This window comes from Agelaius tricolor, unplaced genomic scaffold (genome assembly GCF_023055355.1).
Source record: "Agelaius tricolor isolate 1412-34295 unplaced genomic scaffold, bAgeTri1.0.p SCAF_9, whole genome shotgun sequence".
In the NCBI taxonomy this organism is placed as follows: domain Eukaryota; kingdom Metazoa; phylum Chordata; class Aves; order Passeriformes; family Icteridae; genus Agelaius; species Agelaius tricolor.
In genome coordinates this window covers 1,666,612-1,690,224 of record NW_027269269.1, presented here as the reverse complement: position 1 = coordinate 1,690,224, position 23,613 = coordinate 1,666,612, and the positions used below count along the sequence as shown (strand labels likewise).

Genomic DNA, 23,613 nt, shown 5'->3' with positions numbered 1-23,613 from the left:
GGGCTGGGCAGCTGCCTTACCTGACAGTGCCTCACATGCTAGGAGTTTCCAGGGACTCATTTTCTAGGATGCTTCCAATGACTGGGGCTGCCAGAACAGTGATTGTGGTCTGCAATGTTTCCAATAAAGTGTCATGCTGCAGAACATGATAACAGGAACATTTCTGCCTGTGGTTCAGGCTCATCAGCAAACACCTGAATTTCCCAGTGTTCCAGTTCACTCAGTTTCAACACCCCACACCCTGCCCCCTTCACTCTGCCCTCCTGCTGAGAGCCACAGAGCTGCTCAGGCTTTACCACAAGGATTAAAAGGGACCAGGTCATGCTCCACCTCGGGAATGTGCCTGACAACATCCTCCTGAAAGATTTTTCACCAGGCCCTTGGCTTGCTCAGCACAGATGAAGCTTTGGCAAGCTTCATGTTTTCACTGAACAGAAGCTGGTAGCCAGGTAGGAAAAACATCCTTATATTTTTAGTACAATACAAAACTTTGATCCTGTCTTGAGTTTTCATCTTGTTGCCCTCCCAACCACATTTTCAGTGCCTTTTGGGAGGCCGTGGAGTATGTTGAGCTTGCCTGTACTTAAACAAAATAGACTTCGACTTAGTGGCTTTTAATTTCTATATTAATCTCGCCCTGCTTGAGTAAGACTTTGTATATGCACAAGGAGCAAAGCCTTGGCAGATGGTCAAGACCCAGTGACTGGAGCAGACCCCCGACTTCATTCTGAGGGGGAAGCTGCACTCATAACACACCCTGAAGTGCGCCTAGGAGGCAATGAACACATTGCCTTCACTTCCTCAAATTGCAATCCTGTCAAGAAAAGCCTTCCAATGTACTAGAATTAAAAGATGAAAACACTTCAATGGGCAGAAAGGCCATAAAGTCTCTTGGAAACATGAGAAATGGTCCACAATCCAGCCAGGAAATCCAGGAGATGGTCTGATTCCCTTTTCTGCTGCATCAGATGCCTGGTGAGATCCTGGGCAAGTCATGCAGGGGTCTGTTCAGTTCTCCAACTCAATGACAGGTGCAAGAGCCTGTCGCTTCATCAGCAAGAGCCATGCTGACAAAGCAACTAAAGACTGTCCAGTGTTCAGAGGCAGTAGTATGAAGGACACATAGGAAAGCATCCGCTCACATTGGGAAAGGGGATTTCTGCAGTATCTGTCTGGGATGCTCCAGCCCAGAGGTGTTTGAGAGCAGGTTGGACAGGGCTTTTAGCAACCTGATCTAGTTAAAGATATCCCTGCTGATGTCAGGTAAGGTGGACCAAATGATATTCAAAGGTCTCTTTCCAACTCAACTGTTCCACAATTCTAAGATTTGTTTTTCAGTACAAGCTGAAGCGTTAATTTAGATCAGTGGCATTACCTGGGCATGGCTCACCTTAATAAGCCTTTTTAGGGTAGTGGATTAATTTGGCTAGGGAAAGCTATTAGAGAGAATTAAAACAAAAAAATCATTTTACAGCCAAAACCAAGGCATTGTCAATCAAATATAGACCCTGGTCTCAATTCCAAATTTCCCACCTTTCACTACAGGCAGGCTCTGGAGAAGATCTCCAGCCCCAAAGAGAAAGCTCCCCTCAGCAAGTCAGACCCTAGAGTTTAATGGTGTTTTCTGGGCTGCACACTTTGATAGGATGAAAAGTCCCTCCACACCCCCAGAGCCTCCCCTGGGCAGGTGGCTGACACCAGGCATTGCTCACATCAGAACTTTGTTCCTCTGAGGATTCTCCTGTGCTTCCCCTCCCAGGGCAGGAATGTGCTCCAGCCACCAATGCCAAACCAAAGTTGCTATGCCAGGCAGCCAGCAGAGAAGACTGATGTGGGGGGAGGAACATAGGGCTGCACTCTCTGTCAGAACTAGCTCAGTTCTGCTGGCCACCCCCACCACTACAGCCACAGCACTGGTGATTTCTGAGGCAAAGAGGCAGGACTGCTCTTTGGAGACACCCGTTGTTTTCAAGCCTTTGCAGTACTTGCACCACGTGGTTTCCTGACTAAAGCTGGCAATTCCTCTGTGGAGTGTACAGTTGGGAGAAACACCTGCTGCTGTTAGCTGTGTGCTGCCGAGCGACCGCTCACCTGACAATCAGCAACTACGAACCTTCCCAACATTTCACAGCAGTGACATGCTTTAAAGCATGTGAGCACTAGCTACAAAACCCAGTCAAATAAAAACAAAAAAGGTAAGACCTGATAGTCTAAAGAATGCAAATCTTGCAGGTGGTTTGTTAACCTGGGGAAATCTAGTGATTGGGGAGAATTTTTTCTTGTGTGTGTGCATATACAGAGGGTACAGCTCACATAGGGTGAAGGATGGATCCTGGTCTATGCCTGATAGTAGCACTGCAAAACCTGCTCCATGTAAAATTGAGTAGAATATCTGTCGGGAGGTAATTGCTAGGGCTACTGAAAGAAGGACATTTGTGAGGCCTGGTTTCATAGCAGCAGTTGCACACAGAAGCAGTTCTCTTTCTACACACTGGGGAAAAAAAAACAAAACTGGAGAGGGAGAGAGGGAAGCGCCCAGATGAGCTGCCAGTGCTGCTGGGAATATGCCAGAGTTGTGTCTTTTCATCTTGTGGTCCCTTTTAACTGTGCTGCTAAACAAACTGCAAGCTGCAGTAACCAAGTGGGGGAGGCCTGCATTCTGCTTCCTTATTTCTGCATAACTGATTACAGGTGTAATCTGGTTCAGGACCCCCACCACAAAGTTTCTTTCACTGCAGCCATTCTTTCAGTCGCCCGTAAGCCAAACAGTCATTTACAGCTGTCTGAGCCAGTGTCTGTGTTTCTCTCCGCTTCTGCTGAGGCTGCATAGCTGGCTTCCACACTGTGCCATATTCCATAGGTAAAGTAGATGATAAAGCCTGTGGAAGCCAAGGGAGAGGGCACTGTTAGCTCTGAAAAGAAACAGAAACCTCTACTCACATCTACTGACCCAAGTTACACCAGTCTAAGTCCACCCATCCTCATGGTTAGCTTCTAGCAGACAGCCACTATCTTCTTTAGGGAAAAAAGCCATTAACACAGGCACCAGTCTTTAAAAGTCTATCTATCCCAGCCCCAAACAGGATCCTGATTGAGCATCTCAGACATTTCAGCCTTATCTAAGTGGCTGTTGGGAGCATCTTGGGATGCAGCTCAGCTTATTCAGCTCCAGAAGCACAAGCTCCACCACCTGGACAGCAGTGCAAGGCTTGCCAACAAGGAATGCTCTGTGGTTTCTTGTTGGCAACAAGACCCATAAGATGGTTCATGGGTTGTTGTTTTGTCCACACAAAGGCTTCAAGACCCTTTGATTTGAAACAAAGCTTGTTACATGCTGACTAAAGGGCTTCAGTCAAGTCACCAGGGTTCCCCAGGGATAACCAGAGCGCAGAATCCCTCCCTGGAATAATAAATTTATGGTGAACAAAATCTAGTAACTCTGAACATAGAATTTTTCACTTAAACTCACCTAGGAGCATCCAGATTGCAAACCGAATCCACGTGCCTGCGTCTAGCTGCATCATGAGGTAAACATTGACAAAAATACTCCCAACAGGAAGAAAGGGCAAAAAAGGTACCTGAGAAAGAACAAGGGATATGTTACATCTACAAGCATGGTTAATGAGCAGGAACGAACATCACATCCCTTGTAAATGGGAAGTGATGGCTGTTACCAACTCTTCAGCTGCCAGATGTGAGAAAAGGCAAGGTTAAACCCAAAAGTCCAGCACAGGAGGGGCATGTGAACGATGCTGTTCACCTGTTTTAAAAGCCTGTTTTGTGGTCTAGAAGGAGGTAAGAGGCAAATTTTAGTGGCAATACTAAATACTTGTGGGGCAAAGGAGAGAAGAGTAAAAACCAAGGACTGTATCATGACAAGCACCTATTGAAGACCAAGAGATGAAGATAAGGGGAATGTCAGAGGAGGGACCTGAGGAACTTCATCCATCAGGTACCAAGGCAGTGAAGCAATAGAGAGCAAACTATCCCAAAGCAAGGAAAACCAGCAAATACTGCAAGAGATGACTATACCAGTACCAAGAATGCCTCAGTGGTCTGACAATCAAAGAAGAATGAGACAGCAAAGCCAAAATGCAAAAAAAAGAATACAGAAAATAGCACTGCAAATAAAAAAATCAAACAAGGCAAATTATAATACTAGAAATGTTTCTGAATATGGTGGAATTAAGTGGAAAGTGAACTTCACTCCTAAGGAAAAAAGGAGAACTACAAAAACAAACAGGCATAAATGTGGGCCTTTCTTAATTTAAGCTTTGCCAAAAAAATTTATGTAAAGTAGCTGCTCACATCATTAGAGAGAGGGGGTAGGCACACAAATTAGAAAATAGAAGAAGAATATTTTTCTAAAGCTGGCTTTGTCAAGTCAGTAGAGACAAAATTTCCCTAGGTGGGTGACTTATGTACCCAGAGATTGCAGAAGTGATCTCTGAACTATTAAATAAGCAACTCTGAGAGCTCTAGGTAGACTGGTAAAGTCTCTTAAGACTAGGGAAGATAGAAAAATTACCTGTTAAAAATACAGAAAAACAACTGGGAAACAAACAGGTTAGCCTTGGATTTCCAGAGTGATTTTGGAGAAAAATCATCATCAGGTTGTAAATGCCCAAAGAACAGCAAGGAGATAAGAAAAAAGATTGCCAAGCATTGCAACAGGCTACCCAGGGAAGTGGTGCAATCGTCATACCTGGAGGTGCTAAGACATGTAGATGTGGCACTGAGGGACATGGTTTAGAGGTGGATTTGGCAGTCCTGGGCTAATGGTTGGACTTGATGATCTTAAAGCTCTTTTCCAACCAAAATGATTCTATGATTTTATGATTACAGATTTAGCTGTGACAGGTATAATTTTCTTTTTTTCTTGGACAGGGTAGTGGCTGAGGGGAAAAAAAGGACCTGAAATATCCTGAATGAAAGGTGAACAGACCTCTTCAGAAGCATGTTCAGAAAATATGATCTAGTGAGAGTATATAACTTTTTTCTCCTGGACATTTCTGTTTCCACCTTTGGGACCATTACCCCAAAATGAGCTGCAAAGACAACCTTGGAAAACTCTGGCTGTATTAAGTTACTAAAATCTGAGAATTTACTGAAAAATTTTAATTGAAGAGCAATCCAAATGAAAGCAGTTTAGAGGATGGATTATAACAAAAAAATAATTTAATAAATTGCAGAGCTACCTGAAATCAGTATGATAAAGCATGACTTGTAGGATTACACTGGGAGAAAAACCCATCCCAGTGTTTAATATAGAAAGGATGGTGTTCTTAGAGAGGGCAGGAAAACAACAGAGTTCCTCATACTTAAGGCTGTTTAAGAGAGAATGGTCATCTCTTAGCCTCCATGAGGACTAAGGAGGACATGAAATTACACTTAGAGCCTTAGATCTTTGCAAACAAGTTTACTTTTTGTGTTCTTTCTCCTTTAGCATCCATCATCTGATGTGGCCCTTCACAACCATCCCCTTTCCTCCAGTGTATGTCTGTTCCCTATCTTATACCCATCTGCTTTCAAATGCAGGGTCCTGCCCTTCCCTTCCAGCCACACCTCTGCAGCAGCTTCTGCGTCTCCAGCTTCTCCTGGATAGCAAAGCTGACATCATGCCTATATTCTATGCACATCCATTTGGCCAGTGTCCCCCTTCTGATACAGGCCAACACATGCACTTCCTCCTCCAACCACCTCCCAGACACCTCTATCCTAGCTACATGTCCCAGGACATTCACCTTAAAGGAGAGTTTGGTTTTGCTTTCAGGCTGTTTCCGTATAATGAAGATGATAGTGACAACAAGGATGGCGGCAATAATCTGTACAGTGTTTATCAGAATGTTTGGCTCAAGGGAAGTCAGGATACAGATACCCACAATAAGGAAACCTGTGAACAGACACCAAAGGTTACTGATTTTTTTTTTTTTTTTAGATACAGGGAAAACCCAAGAACAAATCATAAGCAGGCAAAGCAGAGTCTGAAAGCTCACAAACAAAACAGCAACTCACAAAAACCTAACCATAACAGGTATGCCTTTCCCACTATACAACCCCACACACTCCATCCGTGGATTCCTTTTTAACTCAGAAATATAATCTTTAGTTATTCTGGCCATTACAAAAGCTCATCAAAATCATGTCAAGGAGGTGCGTTTTCCCACCATGGTGAGTACAAAGCCCTACCAGCTGACTCATTGCCCCAGAGACACACTGCCCAGCACTCACCTAAGATGAAGGTTGAGACGTTCACCACCAAACCTGAGAATTTGGAAGGATCTGACTCTGTGGAACACAGTACGGCTTTGAGGGAAAACTTCTCCTCTTCCTCTGGCAGAAATCCAGCCTGTGACTCACTGGTGCTCACAGACTCGTTGTTATCTGTCTCCTCTGTCGACCTTGCCATCTGGTATGCCAAATTAGGCTGCTCTGGCTGGTACCTAGGAAAAGGAAATGACACAAAGAGCCTGATAGTTTGCTTTTAAATGAGGGCAACACTCATTTAAAAGCCACACAGATAGTCATGGCTACAAGCCAGACCTTTACAGCACCACGTCACATCTATACCCTTCTGCTTCAAGGGGAAATTTGAGGAATGATGTCATCATGATGTAAGCAAGTACGGCCAGCTCTTATCCCCTACAGCGTGGTTGTAACGTAAGTGTTCTAAAGTGGACAATGCTCCCTTTCATGAGCCCTGTCATCCACGTCACCAAGACATGACTGGGTGACAGGGGAAGGAAACAGCAGAGGGACAGACTGATGGTCATAACCAGGGCCATTGTGTCACCTGCGGCAGTTCAGCTCTTGCGTCTTGGCACAGAGGTGGCTGAGCTAACAGCTCTGCAGCTATCACACCCTGCAGCAGCATTCCTGCTGCCCCATAACCCTCCACCCCAGGCTCTCCTGCCAGCTTGTCTGCTGCCACATAAGGAAGGAAGAGCTGAAGCAAGAATGGTTGAATGTGCTCTCCACACATGCAACAACAGCGCTGTGACACACAACCATGTGGAACCATAAATAAAAAACACTTTTCCAGCCTCAGCTCTCTGTAACAGAAGGTTTTGTCAAGTTACTCAGCCACAAGTCTGACTAAAGGACTGGGCCACTTTGAAAGTCACCTTAAAACTGTTCCTGTGGGCATGTGTTCACAATGCGGCATTTGTTAAACACTGAGACTTGTGAAATGCAGCAAAATACTTGGGTCCAGCCACAGCAAGCAACTAGTGGCAGGGTCTTACAGCTTTGGAAACAATTCAGCTGCTACATCATTAAGCAGTCAAGAGGCAGACAAATCCGCTGGCAAGGTCACTAAAAAACAGGCTGTTGCCTCTGCCAACCCATGATGGGGGAAATGTCATGCAATAGGTACAGCAGCTTGCAAAAACAAATTAAAAAGCCATTTCTAGCTCTGAGGAAAAGAGTAGGCTGGGAAATCAGGAAATTTAAGATGGATAAGGTAAATTGGCAAGAATTTTCAAGGGGAAGGGAGCAGAGCACAAACACAAAGCACCCCAGAACAGCACTGGCCCTTCACCTGCTGCAAGACTGTTCTTAGTTCAGCGCAATTGCTGTGAAAGCCTCCATCTGATTCTGAGTAAGTCATTCAATACACAAAGGTACTTTTCAGTAACATGATCTTCAGATATTTTTTTCATTAATCAAGTACTGTTGTCCATAAGGTGCCAAGCACTGAAGATTTTTAGCTGAGGTTTGGGAAGATGTGGGAGCTCAGCACTTCTAAAAGACACACTGATCCTGCTCAGTGTGTCAGTTCCTTTCCTGCTACTAGATTCATCTCAAATCTCCTTTTAAAAGGAGGACAACCTGAAATGGTTGTCCATTGGGAACAAGAGTGGGGACAAGGCAGGCATCCAGGATCACACACCTTTCCTCCATACCTCCTGGGGCATTTAGAGTTGACCACAGCAGGACTGGCACGGAACAAGGGTTAACCAAGTCCAGAAGACCTCCCTGTAGATCCCACTAACAAAATCCCCCATAAAATTAAAGAAACAAGCTCTTCACATGCCTGTAGCTGGAGATGTGCCCATAGAAACTATAAGGGCATCTGACTGCTGTGTGGAATTCTCTCTGTGTGCCAGAAGAGACAAAGCTTCTACATTCTTACCTCAGTACCAACACACAGGCTGCTACCAAGGAGTAAGCCAGGAGGGTCCCGATGGACATGAGGTCCACAAGATCTTTCAAGTCAAAGAGAAAGGCCATAACAGCTGTAGGAGGAGAGGAAGGTAAGAGAGAAGAGAAATCAGCAACATGGCAGAACATGCACATCTCAGCAGTGTTAATAACAACGCAGCACACATGTGACTCTTGCTCAGGACTTGGTAGGGGAGCTTAAGATGTCCCAAGAGAAGGAGAGGCAGGCCTTGGTACATGAATACCCTAAGACTCCACAGGCTGTCCCAGCCTCAGTAGCTGAAACAATAGGAAACTTACTACAGTAAATTCCAGCCTGTTTGTCTCGCACAGCTATGTTCACCCAACTACCAACAAAAAGCAGGGGTTTAAGCCACAACCTCATTGTTAGTCCCCCAGTGCAGCTGCAGCACTCCTAAAGTCACAATTATCTCCTGGAAGTAGCTAGAGGGAACGGAGGATGGGCAGCACCTTGCCCTGGTGTCTCAGCTTAGCTGGGTTGCAATCAGGCTTGTGCATGCAGTGGGACCAAGCATCAAAGAGGACATCTTGAAGTAGCAGGTGTCATCACGGGGATTTTCAGAAAAAGGCTGCCATTCCTTAGGGACTACCCTGCTTACACACCCTCACCAGGTAACCCTGGTTGTACAGGAATTTGTATAGGGCTTTCAGAAGGCAAATAAGTGGATAAAAGACACACAGTCAGACATCAGGTGGCACCAACAGCCATATGAGAGTGTAGGGACCTCAGAGCCAAGCCTGGCCCCACTCAGCCTTAATGTACAACCTGGAGCCCAGCAGCCAGCCCAACCTTTAAACTCAGCTGGCAAATGCTGCCCCTGCACCTGGGTTTTGGTCACAGGCACTATGGACCACTTGGATGAGACCACAAAGTTGTTTGGTTTTTTACTTTATATTGCTCTTTTTTCTACCCCACTATGGTCTGGACCCAAACACACCTGAAGAGGAAGGTGTGGGAGAAGGAAGCTGTGAGGAGGCTCTGTGAGTCCCAGCAGCAGGAGCTGAGCTCTTTCACAGAAGCTCAGAGCCCAGGGAAGCAGTCTGGGACAACTCCCCACCAAAGGTGGCACATTCTTGTACCCACAGCTCAACCTATACTTGCAGCAGAAGGTAAAGAGGAAGCAGCAAGGCTGCTCTCCTCTTTGCCAGGCATCGTGAGGAAGGGGGTGGCTGCAAGAACAGGGTAAGCTGCTCATCCTTGCTGTCTAAGAGGTTTAATTCCCGTATTTCTGGCAGGCCAGGAGAAGGAAGGGGAGAACAGGATGGCTGCCAGCTGTGACTAACTGATTAACAAATGCCAGTGCCACAGGGGCCATCTGCTTGTCTCCGGCTGCTCTGGCATCTTCTGCAGAGCTGCTACCCACAGGCAGTGCAGTGTCTCCAGCCAAGCCAGGCCAACAGCCACAAGGATGCTGGGGCACCACTGGCTGCTACCTTGCAGGGCGTTAATTACTTTCAAGGCTGGCTGAGCAGAAGAAGGTAGTTCCTGGCAGGAGACAGGACTGTAAGCAAGGAGCTCTGAGAAAGAGGGACAAGCACACAGCAAGCTTCTCATGCTCACCAGACTCCCCAGGGCATGCCCTGGAAATCCAGGACACCCTCTGGGATGCTGTATTCTGCAATATCCAATTAGTAAGTGGGCTAGAGTCAGGCGGACTTATCTGCCCTGAAGATGAGCTTATGTCTCCTTTCCACACATTTGTGCAAGTCTTTGGATCCTACCTGCAGTAGCTCCTGAGGTCACCGTTGCAATTAAGGGAGTTTTTCTCTTCTCGTTGACTTTAGCCAAAAATTTAAAGAGAAGTCCATCTTCTGCCATAGCATAAATTATTCGAGGCATCGGAAACATGGAGCCAAGCAGACTACGGACATAGGAAGGAGAAATAATCTACTTATGTCACCTCCTGCTGAGCACAGGCACACAAGTGAAAGCAAGTTTATGGCAGTGTAACTATAGAACAGGTGGCCTTCATTCACTTCAGCTTCTCCTTCAAGGGCTCCCTCTGAATACCCATAGCTGGTAACTGAGGTGCAACTCTATGATTTTGGATAGCTAAACTTAGCCATGGGGCATACAACCAGCCTGACTTTCAGGCAGTAAAAGAACTGTAACTTCTACGAGCCTCTGTGAGTTGCTCACCTAATTGAGTATGTCTAAGTTGATCTGAAATAGGCCTTCCAAGTTCAAGAGGTGAAAAGTTCTGCCTCCAGCCTGCCCTGCCTCCCATCCAGATGGCTGTCCTGCAGGTAACCTGCAGACAGATGGCCCTGGATATGGTAAGCCCCATGTGCTCCTGAAGATGCACCCTGCACCACCTGACACAAGTCTGCTCTCCACCCAGCAGGCCAGGATGTCTTGCACCCAAACCGTGCCAGCATTGCATAGCTGCCTCCACGATTTAGTCATTCAATCCAGATTTATATTCCTGAGATGCACCTGCTGGTTTCTTCTGCTAAGATGGGACTTTCTGAAGTGATACTGGTTACCTGCTTCTCTGGTACCTACCACAGGGTGAAATCCTGGTCCTTTTGAGGTCAGTAGCCCTGAATTTCATCCCTGGTCTCCACTCCATTTCTTAAAGGAGATGGAGGTACATGAGACATGTACCTTGAGAGATGCAAAAATGAAGAGCAGTGTCTTACCTCGTGGAAAGTGCACACAAGGAACCAACAGCCACTGCATAATTGGCTCCATCCCAACCCACGTATTTAAAGGCATTGGGTAAAGGGCTATTGGTATCCAGCCGGTAGTAAGGCATCATGAGCGTCAGGGCAGCTGACACGCCAAAATAAGCCACAAAGCAGATAAGAAGAGATGCCACAATGCCAATAGGAATGGCCTTCTGAGGGTTTTTTACCTCCTCACCTAGAAGAAAGAAATTTAAATATCAACTAAATGACAAGCAAGACCTTTATCCCAACCTAGGGCAGGCATGCTGCCTGGGGCTTTCAAAGGTTTCATGGGCACAGAGGAGCTCTTTGACCATAATGCTGTTGATGGCCTGCTCCATCCACTTGGGTTATCACAGCCTGTCTGCTCCCATTTCTGCTGCTCCTGTCACTTCTGACACACATTCGTGGAAGCCTTGTAAACTCAGGCACAGAAACAATCTGGATTAAAATAGTGCTTTGCCCAAAACAGATCATCCTTCTATCCTACTCCTTCTATCCTACTGATGGTGCAGACCTAAGAAGAGTTCAATGATCACAGATGATGGAACAAGAAAGTATTACGCAGTTGTAGGGAAAATCCATGGATGTCCATTTTAGTACCATCTCTACCAGAACTAATACACCAGGACCATGGCATCATAGGTGCCCATTTCTGGAGAAGGACAGAGTGCCTCAAAGTCATATGGCTCTTTGAACACGCCTCATAACAGAAGGACCTCCTCTAGTTTTTATGGAAAATTTTCAACAACCAAGTAGGAAAAAATGTGTGCAAAAAACCAAAATTCCTCAAAATTCAGGCAGTGATCAATTACAGAACAGATTTGCACTTTCCTAGTCCTATAAAACTGCTCTGAAAGCAAGAGCTCCTGAGGTACAGCATTTCAGCAGGATGAACTGATAAACACAGATCCATACACCTACAAGTCAAAAGCAGATGAATGTTTCTCCCACAAGGAGAAGCTCCAGGGCTGGCTGGAGTAATGGAGCCAACACTTCTCCAGCTCCTTGCTTGGAAGACACGGTAAATCTTTATCTGTCTGTGATGATTCCATTCTCCCTCTGCTCCAACCGTTCTTGCCAAATGTGAAATTAAGGATAATCCTTTCTTCAGGAAATTAAGATTCATCTTAGCTCCAAGAATTATGACCATGCTGATGGCTTCTCTCTCAAAATGAGACCTCTTAACCTTTACATGTAAAATCTCCTGATTCTAAAGCACAGCTCTAGGGTACAGTTTACTCCCCAGAGGCTTCTTCTTTCTCTGGATCTTTAAAATACTCCAAGCCATCAGAGCTTCTGCAGCTGAAGGCACTGAAGAACACTGTTCCAGAATAATCTGTTGATTAAAGTATCATCTACAATTAGAGGCTCTAACTCATACCAGACATGTGAACCTGGGCCTTCCCTGTTTGCCTAGCTGGAAAACCTGAACATCTGACCTGGTTGTGTCATCACTGACCATCCACTAGCTTGGGCCCTGTAGGCAAAGAAGGGAGGAAGCTCATGGTTATACAGTTTATCTGTGTGCTACAGCAGCTAGAAGTTAGCACTAAGGCACTCAGGAACTCGAACAAATTTAGCACTTTCACTATTAGGAGCAGCTGAGCCAAAAGCCTATTTTGAGCTGAGGTTTAGAGGGACAACAAATGTGGTGTCCTGAATTCCCTATTATCTGTGCTCTCCAATGTTACTGAAAGTCGATCTACCGGCAGCCAGGTTCATAACCACAATGAAGACATCTTCCCTCTTACCTGTAGTAGCAATACAGTCAAATCCCACAAAAGCATAAAAACACGTGGCTGCCCCTGAGAGGACTCCTTTCCATCCATAGGGCATAAACCCTCCAACACCGTAGAGCTTTTCTTCCTGTGTTTGACTGAAAGGCATGGCACTGGGTTAGAAATGATCCTGCCTAGCTGGGAGTCACAAAGCTATTCACACAGCTCATAACAAAATCCAAAGCCAAAGTTTGAAGAAGCAGGCTCTCCCTTTCATATGCTAGCATACCAGGCAAAATGCTAAGCCCTACCCACTGCTGAGCTTTGACTGGCCTGCAACAGCCTGGGGAAGGCATGGAATAAAAATGGTTCATGATTTGCTCCCACCACCTTTTCTGTGGGGTGGATAAAAATGTCTTGGCTAAGACAAGGAGAAAATAGCATGAACATTAAAAATAATTTCCTGACATTACTGCATGTGTTCAGATACATATATTCATTTGAACAGAAGCTTTTGGAAAAGCTGGAAACTGAGAAACATGTGAGCCATCCACTTTTTACTTTAGATGGACTCAGATAAAAGGTAGGTGAGTAGACATAAGAAAGGAATGCAGGGTGCTGTGATTGTTTAAAATCCACCCCATCTTCTCAAATTCCATGTGCCAAGCTCATACCCAAACCATTCCTGTAACTGTGAGAGAGAAGTGGAGCCTGGATCCCTGACACACCAGCTGCTTTGCTGAGCCTTAACCAAAGTTCATTCAAGTCAACAGACAAACACAAGCTGATCCCAGTGCACTCTGGATTGCAACCCCATATCCATGTGCCTTGTGTTGAGTGATATAACAAGCACACCCTTCAGTTCAAGTGACTTAGGCAACTTTTTCAGTGAAAAGTCTTTGTAAAGATGAATTAAGGCAGTTAAACTAAACTAAATCCCAAATCTGCAAGTCTTCTCACATATCTGAACTCTCTCATAGAAGCTCTGCTGAGACTTAAATGAAAGCTGGCCAACAGAAATAGTACAACCCAAATGTGGATCACTCTGGAAATAATGATAAAATAAACCCCAGACAGATTTTACAAAAATAGTAAGTCATACAGGTCAAAGAGCTGCACTCATACTTTGAAACTGTTGCAGTAATTGCTCCTTGCATGGGAATAGCAGGAGGGAAGGAGAAGGGACCAGTCCTATAGAAGCAATTTGTTTGCAGCAGGTTGAATTTTGAAAAGAGGCTCAGGAAGTGGCTTTTACACAAGATAAATTTGACCCACACAACACTTATGAATCTCACCAAATTTTGCCCAACTGTGCTTCCTTACAGGCCATGATAAAAGTCCTGATATATGTGGAGATATTTAAGGCCCTTATCCTGTGTGCTACAGTCTCAAACAAAAATTAATAGCTTTGTCCTACTGGTAGGCCTTGTAAGCTCCTTAATTTTGATCTTGTGTAGGATGACAGAATTTTGGCCAAGCAAAATGTCATTAAAAACAGATTTATGATATGCTTGCAGCAATGCATTATAATAATCTGCAACTTGCCTTCATTTTATTGAGGCATTTGCAACAAGGTCTCTATAAGGTATAACAATGCCAAAGGATGTTGCCCAAATATTCAAACAAAGTACATGGCTATACTTGGACATGGCTTCATACAGGCACCAGAGCCAGCCTGGTGTAGACTTGAGTAGAACACTATCTAAAGAGCCTTTTTCTCTCAACTTGGGGTGCTATATTGGTTATAAGGCAAGAAATGGTCAGTCCTTCAGCAGGGCCCACGATGACACAGCCTACTCCAAGCACTTTCAGCCCATCAGCACAGCTTGCTTTCAGCAAACACACACCAAAGACAGCTTTGCCTCCAAGGTCTGTGGCAAAGAAGGCAGCCATCCCATTCACTGGTTTTCTAACTCAGTCCATAACCCCCCATTTAAACTTGCTCTTGAAAATGCACCAGCTTCTGAGATGAGAAGAAAATATCCAACCTACTTGTCTTTGAAAAGGCTATGGCTTGTATTGTAAATGTCCTGTTCAGTCAGGTTCCAGTTTTTAACAGATCCTTTCACAAAGCCGGAGATCACGACAAATCCAAGGACAAGGACGTTGATGCAGGTGAACACTTTGTTCACCAGGGCAGATTCTTTCACACCAAAAGCTAAAAGCCCTGGGAAAAAAATGGCATAGGTCAGGTATTTCACCAACAGCAGCAGGTGCTGGGGACTCACAGACATAGCTCAACTGTGCTCATGCTGTGCTCTGCCCAAATTATCCCATCTTGTTTCTTCACAAAGCCAAGCAGCTCAGGATTCACTCAGTCAGAAGTAGGACGGGACTTCAGCTCAGACATTATTTCTGCAGAATGTGACACACCCTCCCATCCAGCATGCCCATGTGGACCATGTCCCTGGTAAAGTGCTTTGCTAATACACTTAAACTACTCCCACAGCCTCAAACTCCACACAGAGACCCAGAGAAAGCACAACAGGTGATTTTCAATGAAGGAACACTGTCTTAGAGGTCTTGGCCAAATGCAGAAATTATGGACAACACTCAACTTTCCTCAGAAACTGGGGGAAATATGAGCAGGGACCAAACCCAGGACAATTCTACTTCCAATAGCTACTTCTAGAGCCGAAGACAAAGAAGAAGGTGGCATCTTAGGAATCCTGCTCCTACTTAATCAGGAAGAGCTTTGCCAGCAAGTTCAGTGAGAGGAGGATTTCAGCTTGGTCTTAAGATCATCTGTCTGAAGAAGAGCATGGCTACACGCCTTGGGAAGCAAGATCTCACTGAGGCATAGCTTGGCTTCTCAGGTCGACAAGCTCTCTTAACTTCCTCTTCAGGTGTCTGATTTTTAAGAACTGAAACTTTTAACTCAAATCTAAGGCTGAAGGAGAAGTAAAAAATCTTCACACGGGCCCAAGTGAGAAGAGAAGCACAACACAGTGTTCTTTTACTGCAACTCCAAGGGACTTCAATGAGAGAAGAGCATCCTGTGTACTCACCTTTCCTTCTTTTAAAGTAAGAAATAAGCTGAGACAGCCATATCAGAAGAATGTTTGATATAACTGCATACCAGCCCACAAAAACTTGCAAGGTACTTTTTAGAAATCTGAAGCTCAGGACAGTGCAAGCAGAAATAAACTTGTGATGATGGTATTTGAGACTAAAGCTGCTCTTCCAGCAGCTTTTTTTTAGAAAAGAATGCTTTGCCTTTTTTATTAAAATCCATGGAATTTGCTTCATGCAGGAGCATAAAGCCACCTTATTACAAAGTAACCTTTGTAATTTTACACCTCAGCACTGCTAAAGTAAGGAGTTCTAAATTTTGTAAATTGTATCTGAAGTGAAAGTTTGGATTCGGATTTGAAATGAGAGCAATTCACATTACATACAAATGAACAAAGGGGAAAATCTCTCCCATTCAGATGTAATCCTGAAAACAGAGGGCTACTATTGGCTTCAGCAGCCATCCATGCAGTCCTAGATCCAAATGCAAATCCAAATGCCAAAGCATCCCTTGCTTATGAGACCTGTCCCTATGAGCACAGCTCACACTGAGAAGGCCATTCCAATCAGAGTGGGAAATGTCAGGATAACCTTGCTAGTGGGACACTGAAGCTTCTGCCTGCTGGAAACTGCAGAGGAATATAGAAGTGTAATTTCTTAAATTTGCCTAAACTTGGTAATGCTTTGCAAGACCCAGCTGGAGTAGAAGTAAACATTCAGAAGAATTTTGATCTTGCAAGTTGTCAAAACTTTTCCAATTTATGAACAAAGACTTGGCACATTTTTAGAAAAAAAAAAGAAATGCAGACTGTGTGTGACACATTTATTTCTCTGGAGTCTTGTATTCACTTCTGTAAACTGAAGCCTGTACACATTTAAAAACACCCAAAACTAAAACAGTAGTACATGAAACTGTAACCGAGTCCTCTTTCTTTTTTTCCCTCACTTTTCTGGCTCAAGGCATAAAAAATTGGCAGATTATCAAAGGGGGAATAAGGCTGATAGACTAACTGCATGAAATTCTTGTGTAATAGGATTTGTGGAGGGAAGGATTAAACTCCTATACCTGATTGAGGATAACAAGTCATCTTTTCTTTTCCTCCTTATAAAAAATTTGATTGAAGGCCTTAAAAGTGGCTCAAAAATATCAAGAATGCTCCCCTCTAATTCAAAACCTTGTAAGCAGGCTATGCCCTGTGCTAACTCCTCAGCAGCTATATAGGTCAATCCAACACTTGTAGCAAAGAAAGTCTTTAATATGTTGTTCAAAATAAATCAGGACTTCATGCTCATTCCAAAAGCAAACAATGAGATTACAGAACAAGGAGGTGCAAGACCCACAAACCCCTCCAGTGCCTCACCTGTTAGGATGATGATTATCACCACAGCAAAGATGTCTGGATATTTTGCTAGCACTCCGGGAGCATCCATCGTCATGTATTTTTTACAAAATTTTTCAATGTGCTGCCCTATGATTTCATCAAATGTCGCACTCCAGGCTCTGGCCACACTTGAGGTTCCTGCCAGAGGATAGAAAGGACAAAGATCACCTTTGGGGCTAGCACATGCTCCAAACCAGGGAGAGCCTTGTAAGGTTTTTCAATACAGAGGGCCTCAAAGCAACCTTGCATGTGCTCCCAGGTGCTGGGGGCAGCCTTTCATATCCATACCGAGCCCGCAGCCTGTGTTCATGTTTGGCATCTGCTCTGATAGTAACACACACAGGTGGTGGACCTCAGACTCACCCTGAGCTGACAAGATGAGAAAAATCTTTTTAGTCTGACTTCTTTGCAAACCTCAACTTTGCCTTTGATACTGCCCTGATTGATCTCTTCCTCATACCCCCAAGAGCCCTTCCCCCAAACCTGGTAATTTCCGTTACCAGAGAGGTCCAAAGGTAATGCTGGCAGAAGTCTGTGGCAGCCCCAGTTAGGTGGCTGCAGCCCAGGCAGAGAGCCCTTAGAGAATCCAGCTGCCCTCCAGCACTGCAATGCTGGAGCACCAGAGCCCAGACCACACCAGTGGCCAGCTCTGCACTCTGGCAACACCCAGGTCTACTCTGACCTCCAGTGCTAGAGCATCCAAGCACGAAAAAGACTCAGATACAATTTGCATGTTATCTGAGCATAAGTCAGCATATTGCAGAGTGCTGGGGATGACCACAGCAAGTGGAACAGCTCCTGCCTGCAGCAAGTGCTCAGGCTTTGCCCTCTGGGGCCGCTTTTTGTTTCTGTTTGAGTGCATCCAACTACGTGCAGCTTGCTGGGGTGAGAACTGAACCTGGGGTCTCAGGACAAGCAAGCTAGGGACAGTGTCTGTGCCATAAAAGTAATTTTAGAGAACTGAAATAGTAACAACAAAGAGCTACCACCAGACAGGGGCAGCATTCTGTGAAATAATTAGGCTTGGATAAAAGCCAGCTTCTCCCTCTCCTGTGTTAACGTGGCTACTGTTACACTCCCAATGTCTCATACAGTACCTAGACTGTATATAACAGCATCTAATTGCATATCATAATTATTGCTGTATATAATTACCTAGTTAAAGAAAGACCTTGGCTTGGTTTTGGCCTGCAGAGCAGCTCCTCAGAGGATGCCATCAGGGGCCCCTTTCCACCCAGAACAGTCTGTCCTACCACACTCACCTGTGAGTGGGTGTTCAGGTCCCAACTCCGGCACCTGCAATCCTGTCAAACAATGTCTGTGCTCACCCACAGCCAAATCCTCTGCAGCAGTGATGGGCAGCACCTGCAGCACAGCTGGGAACACTCACCTGCCCAATTCAGCTTTGCAACAGCATAAAAATTAAGCTGCAGAACAGACCTGTTGGGAGACTCTTCTGTTCACCAAGACAGAAAAGTGCACAGTGTGAACACACCTTTAAAGAGTTTGGACATCACTGCCATCAATTTAATCTTGAGAAATTGCAAAAGTTATCATACACCACATTACAATTTTTCAAGTTAGCTTTGGCACGATTTGAAGAAAAAGACTATTTTAGTGCTATTTTTTGTCCTAGCTCTAATATTTTACATTCTAGGACAGGAACACCCAGCTCCTGCATGTGTTATATTAGATGCCAGCTGCTTCAATGCCAGTTCCACATAACTATCACCCATTTATCCAGAACTCTCTGTAACCAACAGGCTTGAGGGAGCAGGGGGAATCTGACATTCTTTCAACAACACAGACACCTGGATAATATCTTGCTGTTATTAGAGAGCACAGTGCAAAGACATTCATCTTGTACCTAGGAGGATTTACCCAGTTCTGGGTCAGCATAGCCTCACCAGAGCAGATTTGGCTCCTGCCTACAGCATACAGCTCCCAGGAGAACTGCAGAGCTCAGGTGCTGGGCTCGCTGCAGGAACAGGCACGGGCAAGGAGGTCACCAAGTGCCAGGAAACCCCAGCAGCACCTACTGAACAGAGATGCTGTTACTCATCATACTACCAGTTCCCACCAGTTTCTAATTCCTGAAATGCATCCCACAATCTGGCACAGTTCCCCAAACCTACATCATCCCAGAAGAAAGTTCACATCAGATCCTGGTCCTGGACACCTTTATCCTTCTCTCTAGACCATAACTGATAAGTTGCATGCCCATTTATTTCTCATCGCCCACCTCCAAGACTCCACACAAGCCTTCCCCCAAGTCAAGTCACTTCAATTAATTAAAAGTTACTGGCCACTCATCCTTGGGACTCCAGGTTTTCTTTTACCACCCTCACAATACTTCCTGAGCCGATGTCTGAGAACCTCAGCATGAAAACACCAAGCTGGCCGAGCTCTTTAGAGATGCACATTTTTGATGCACTGCTTGGCATTTTCTCAGCAAGATTAAGAAAAAAAAAAACAGCTTTCTACCCCTTTCAAGCCCTGGCTCTGAAGTGCAGCATGTGCTTCTCAGAGACTGGGAGGAATGACTGATGTCCTGAGACATTTAGGGATGCCTGTGTGTCAAGCTTTGCCCTGGTGAGGCAGTGCCCTGTCCCCACACCTCCCAGCCTCTGTTCCAGCACTGCATTAGCACAGCAGGGGCAGGGCTCCACTCTGCCTAAACCAGCTCCTGAGAGGCCAAATGGCCAGAAGTCCCACCTGGAGGGAGAGCCAACAAAGGCCCAGGGGTTTTTATGGCTGAGCATGAGTGCAGCACATCTTGACCCTACCTTCCTCCTGGAGCTTGTATCTGAACACTGCTGGAACCCAGGCATTGGTAGCTCTGTGTGCTTTTCTATATCTTCTCTGTCTTTCACTCCTTCTTCTAATTCCCTCTTCTTGGAAGATTTTAAGTAACTAACAGGTGTAAAGTTTGTCAAGTTGGATGGCCTAAATTAATGCTGTGAGAAGTGTTCTTATGTTGATCAGATGTTGTAGTAAGTCTTTAGCCAAAGTCTCCTAATTTTTTCAGAAGTTTGCCAGTAAACCTTCGTGTTGTTTTGATCTCTTGAGACTATCTGGTTGATATTTCTCCCGTGTGTCTAACTCAGAGTACAGGAACCATTATAAACACTTTCAAAAGTCTCATTGAGCGAGTGATTGGGGCCTTACAGTGGCAGCCCAACATATCTTTCTCCTCCACGCCCCAGAAGCTGCTGGGAGTTGGCCTTGCCCTCAAGAGGGGCAATTAGTTCTGGGAAAAAAGCTGGGCAAGATAAAGAGACCTCCTACACCTCATATCCTCCCCCAGTGTTTTTCCACCTTAGCCACCCTTTCTCACAAATTATGAGAAAGACAGTTTGCAAATACACATTCTTGACACAGGACTGAAATAAAAGTAAGGAAGTTGTTGTATTTGAACACATTCATGGATTGTATCTACTTATTTTTAACTTAATTTCCTGCCTTGTGACAATACACTGAGCAGTCAACTCTGAAACAAGAACTGAGACAGTTGTTCAAAATCCATTATGAGAGGGGAAAAAAAAAATCTCGGAAATACCACTCTGAGCCCAGATCCTCGGAGTAGAACATTCAGTAGGCAAAACTTTTCATTGTGCATTTGCAGAATCAGGTTTTGGGACAGCAACCACGGCTATGTCATTCATTTTGGTCGTCCAGTATCATGGTAGGAATGGCCCCAAAACCAACTAGATGAAGGGCATGAAGGAGACGATTTATCATTACCTTTCTGGAACAGAAGAAAAGTTACCAAGAAGTCTGTTCAATTTTTCTATGTGTAGCCTAAGCAGAGTCCATCGTAGAAGTGTGGAAGAAATTAAACACTTACTTTTTTAAAAATTATTTTTTATCTACTCCTTGCAGTGAATGTAATTCACAAAATAGCTACAGGACTCAGATTTCTTAAGGAGAGGAGTTTAATTGACTCTGGCTTTTCATCTTCTCTTTTTTTTTTTTTTTTTAAGAAGGAGGAGAAGAGGAGAAAAATATTTCAGGTAACACACAGGAAAGCCAGCATGATCTCAGACAGGCAGCTGCTATGCCACTATGTTGTTCTTGATATGATCTTACCCTCCAAGCACCATGGAAACTAAATTCCGAGGTAATGCTTACAAATCTCATAAAATGCATTTAAAAAAACCAACTCCTTTTAGTAATTTAGCAAACAGTTGGTTTTCAGTTTAACTAGCAAGCTTTCAGTCTCAGCTGGTGGGTCTGTTGCAGCCTTAGAGGCGTGATAACAAGCAGCCTGCCCAGAATGTGCTTGAAAAGACACAAATCCTTAATTAGCAAAGTGTGGCTTAGTTTTAATGCATCAGCTGAGTTGCACAGCGCATGCTCTGAGCTTGAGCCAGGGCCTCTCCTAGTGGGAGTCAAGGGCTTAGGAGGGATTTGGTTTGTATTTTCCAGAGACTCTGAACCTTCAGATCATCTCAAGATTAATTCTGCAGCACTTCACAAGACATAACTCTTATCTCCAGATACTTTAAATAGATCCCAAAGGGACCAGAATTAATCCTTGATCAACTGTGAGTACAGGCACTCTGTATAAAACCATCTTTCCGTGAGCAGCTCCTTTCTCAGCAGAGAGGACACTCTTTAGCACCCTAGCAAGTGTGCAGAAGACAGGGGATGCCAGAGGGATGAGGTGGAGATTCAGAGGAATTCCCAGCAGCAATAAGCCCTCAGCCAGCAGCACAGGAGCCATCAAAAACGCATCCCACTGATGAGTCCTTAAATCCTGGTGAGCGCAAGAGTGAAGCATCTATTTTGTAACAGTAACACAGGCGTGACCAGAAACAAGGGTGACCCTAAACATCAGGCTGCCACCTTGAACTGAAGCAAGGATCTTGCAGCACACCCACCACACTTACCAATAACATAGGAGAGGATGAGATTCCAGCCTGTGATGAAGGCCCACAGCTCACCCACAGTCACGTAGCTGTAGAGATAAGCTGATCCCGTCTTAGGAACTCGAGCACCGAATTCTCCGTAGCAGAGTCCGGCCAGCACGGAAGCCAGGGCGGCAATCAAGAAGGAGATAACAATGGCAGGTCCTGCATTTTCCCGTGCCACAGCCCCAGCCAGTACATAGACACCTGCACCCAAAGTGCTGCCTACACCCAGAGCCACCAAGTCAAACGTGTTAAGGCATCGCGAGAGGCGACTGTCTTCTCGAGAGCAGTCCACATTTTTCCGACGAAGAAGCTGGTTTCCAAAATTGGTAATTTTTTGACACTCCATCTTCCTGTTTGGGCCTGCAAGAAAGATGCTGCCATCATTATCCAGACCAGAATACCCTCCTACATCAGCATCACAGGTACAATACTAGAGCCCTGGAACATTTCAGCAAATGAAACTTCCCACTTTCCACCTTTTTCCCCTTTTTAGGGTGAAACGTCTCCTTTGGCATTTTATCAAGACCTACCATGGGGAATTAAAATAAACAACCCCAAAGTTCTGCTTCCAACTCTCAGTCACGCTGCAAACCCTGTGCAATCCCGGAGAGAGGCGATATTCCAGTCCAGCTCCCACCTGCTCCACAGTCACTTTGTTCATACACAAGTGGGCAAACTAAAAATGCAAATTTTGTCTTTCAGATTTCAGAGGGGTTCTACTGTTCTGGACAGGAGAGTACTTTAAAAGTAAATGTCCTTCTTTCCCCATCTACCACACTCTGGTTCACATTGCAGAGAGCTTGTGGAGTGCACAAACCCTATACTACTGGGATGAATCTAAACCTGAGGACATGGCAGGGATGTACGTAACACTTCTCAACCTGATAGCCTGAGGGAACAGCTACTCCAGGACAACCTCCTCTGTAAGATGTGTTGTGCAGACATCAGATTTTCTCTGCTTTGCTCTACAAATCTCCAGGCTGTGTGCCCACAGCCTACAAGGATGAACCTCATTTTCCATCTCAGACTGCATCCTCTAGCTCCAACAGCCCCATCCTGATACCCACACTGCACCATTTAGCTGGCTTCAACAACAGGGCTTTAAAAATGTTTCTTCATTAATTATGGAAAAGGAAAAAGGTTCTTTTATTCCAATGCAATGCTGGACTGAAACATACATTTTCCAGCAGTACACACTGCACACAGACACCAATACTATGCTGAGAATAACGTGCGGGGAAAAATACTCCTAAATGCAATTTACAGTACAGTTCAGTGAGATTGGTACTTCATCAGCTCCAGCTTAAACCTAGAGTAATAGGTGGCAAAATACATGCTAAGAAACTTAATTAACTGAGGCAACTATTAAATCCATGCTTCAATTTTGTTACCACAGCATCAACTACAAAACCAAAAATCCTCTTCACTTTTCCAAGACACCCGTTATAAATCCTGGCTTAAATCCCTTTCTCTTGGCTATACACTAACTCCCCTACTATGAGAAAGTAATTACAACTGCAGGAACAGGGCTGGGGATTTATAAGGCCCACTGTGTCAGGAATTGTACCCCACCAACAGCTCTCAAACATGCTCCCAACAGACACGGATTTGGACAAATAAAGAAAAGCAGGTTTTAGGCCAATCTTACAAAAATCTTGTTTCATTAACCATGGGAGTTCCCAACACATACAGAGAGGGAAAAATACCTTCTCCCTTCAGCAGGAAGAC

At 44.9% G+C, this 23,613-nt stretch overlaps 1 protein-coding gene across 2 annotated transcripts in view; it reads right to left on the bottom strand.

The window, feature by feature from the left end:
- Nucleotides 1-446: 446 nt before the first annotated feature.
- The window catches only part of SLC7A1 (solute carrier family 7 member 1), a 37,420-nt gene continuing 14,253 nt past the window's right edge, over nucleotides 447-23,613 (bottom strand). Inside the window, exons 2-12 of one of the 2 annotated variants that reach the window (XM_071433981.1) lie at nucleotides 21,862-22,245; nucleotides 16,949-17,107; nucleotides 14,568-14,742; nucleotides 12,609-12,733; nucleotides 10,828-11,050; nucleotides 9,907-10,046; nucleotides 8,135-8,237; nucleotides 6,232-6,443; nucleotides 5,745-5,893; nucleotides 3,470-3,578; nucleotides 447-2,879 (exon numbers count right to left, since the gene is read on the bottom strand). In XM_071433981.1, coding sequence (XP_071290082.1) covers nucleotides 2,770-2,879; nucleotides 3,470-3,578; nucleotides 5,745-5,893; nucleotides 6,232-6,443; nucleotides 8,135-8,237; nucleotides 9,907-10,046; nucleotides 10,828-11,050; nucleotides 12,609-12,733; nucleotides 14,568-14,742; nucleotides 16,949-17,107; nucleotides 21,862-22,231 — 1,875 coding nt within the window. In that variant the 5' untranslated portion in view covers nucleotides 22,232-22,245 and the 3' untranslated portion in view covers nucleotides 447-2,769. Of the gene's footprint in view, nucleotides 2,880-3,469; nucleotides 3,579-5,744; nucleotides 5,894-6,231; nucleotides 6,444-8,134; nucleotides 8,238-9,906; nucleotides 10,047-10,827; nucleotides 11,051-12,608; nucleotides 12,734-14,567; nucleotides 14,743-16,948; nucleotides 17,108-17,211; nucleotides 18,871-21,861; nucleotides 22,246-23,613 lie in introns of those variants that run through there. The other variant, XM_071433982.1, reaches the window with a different exon arrangement.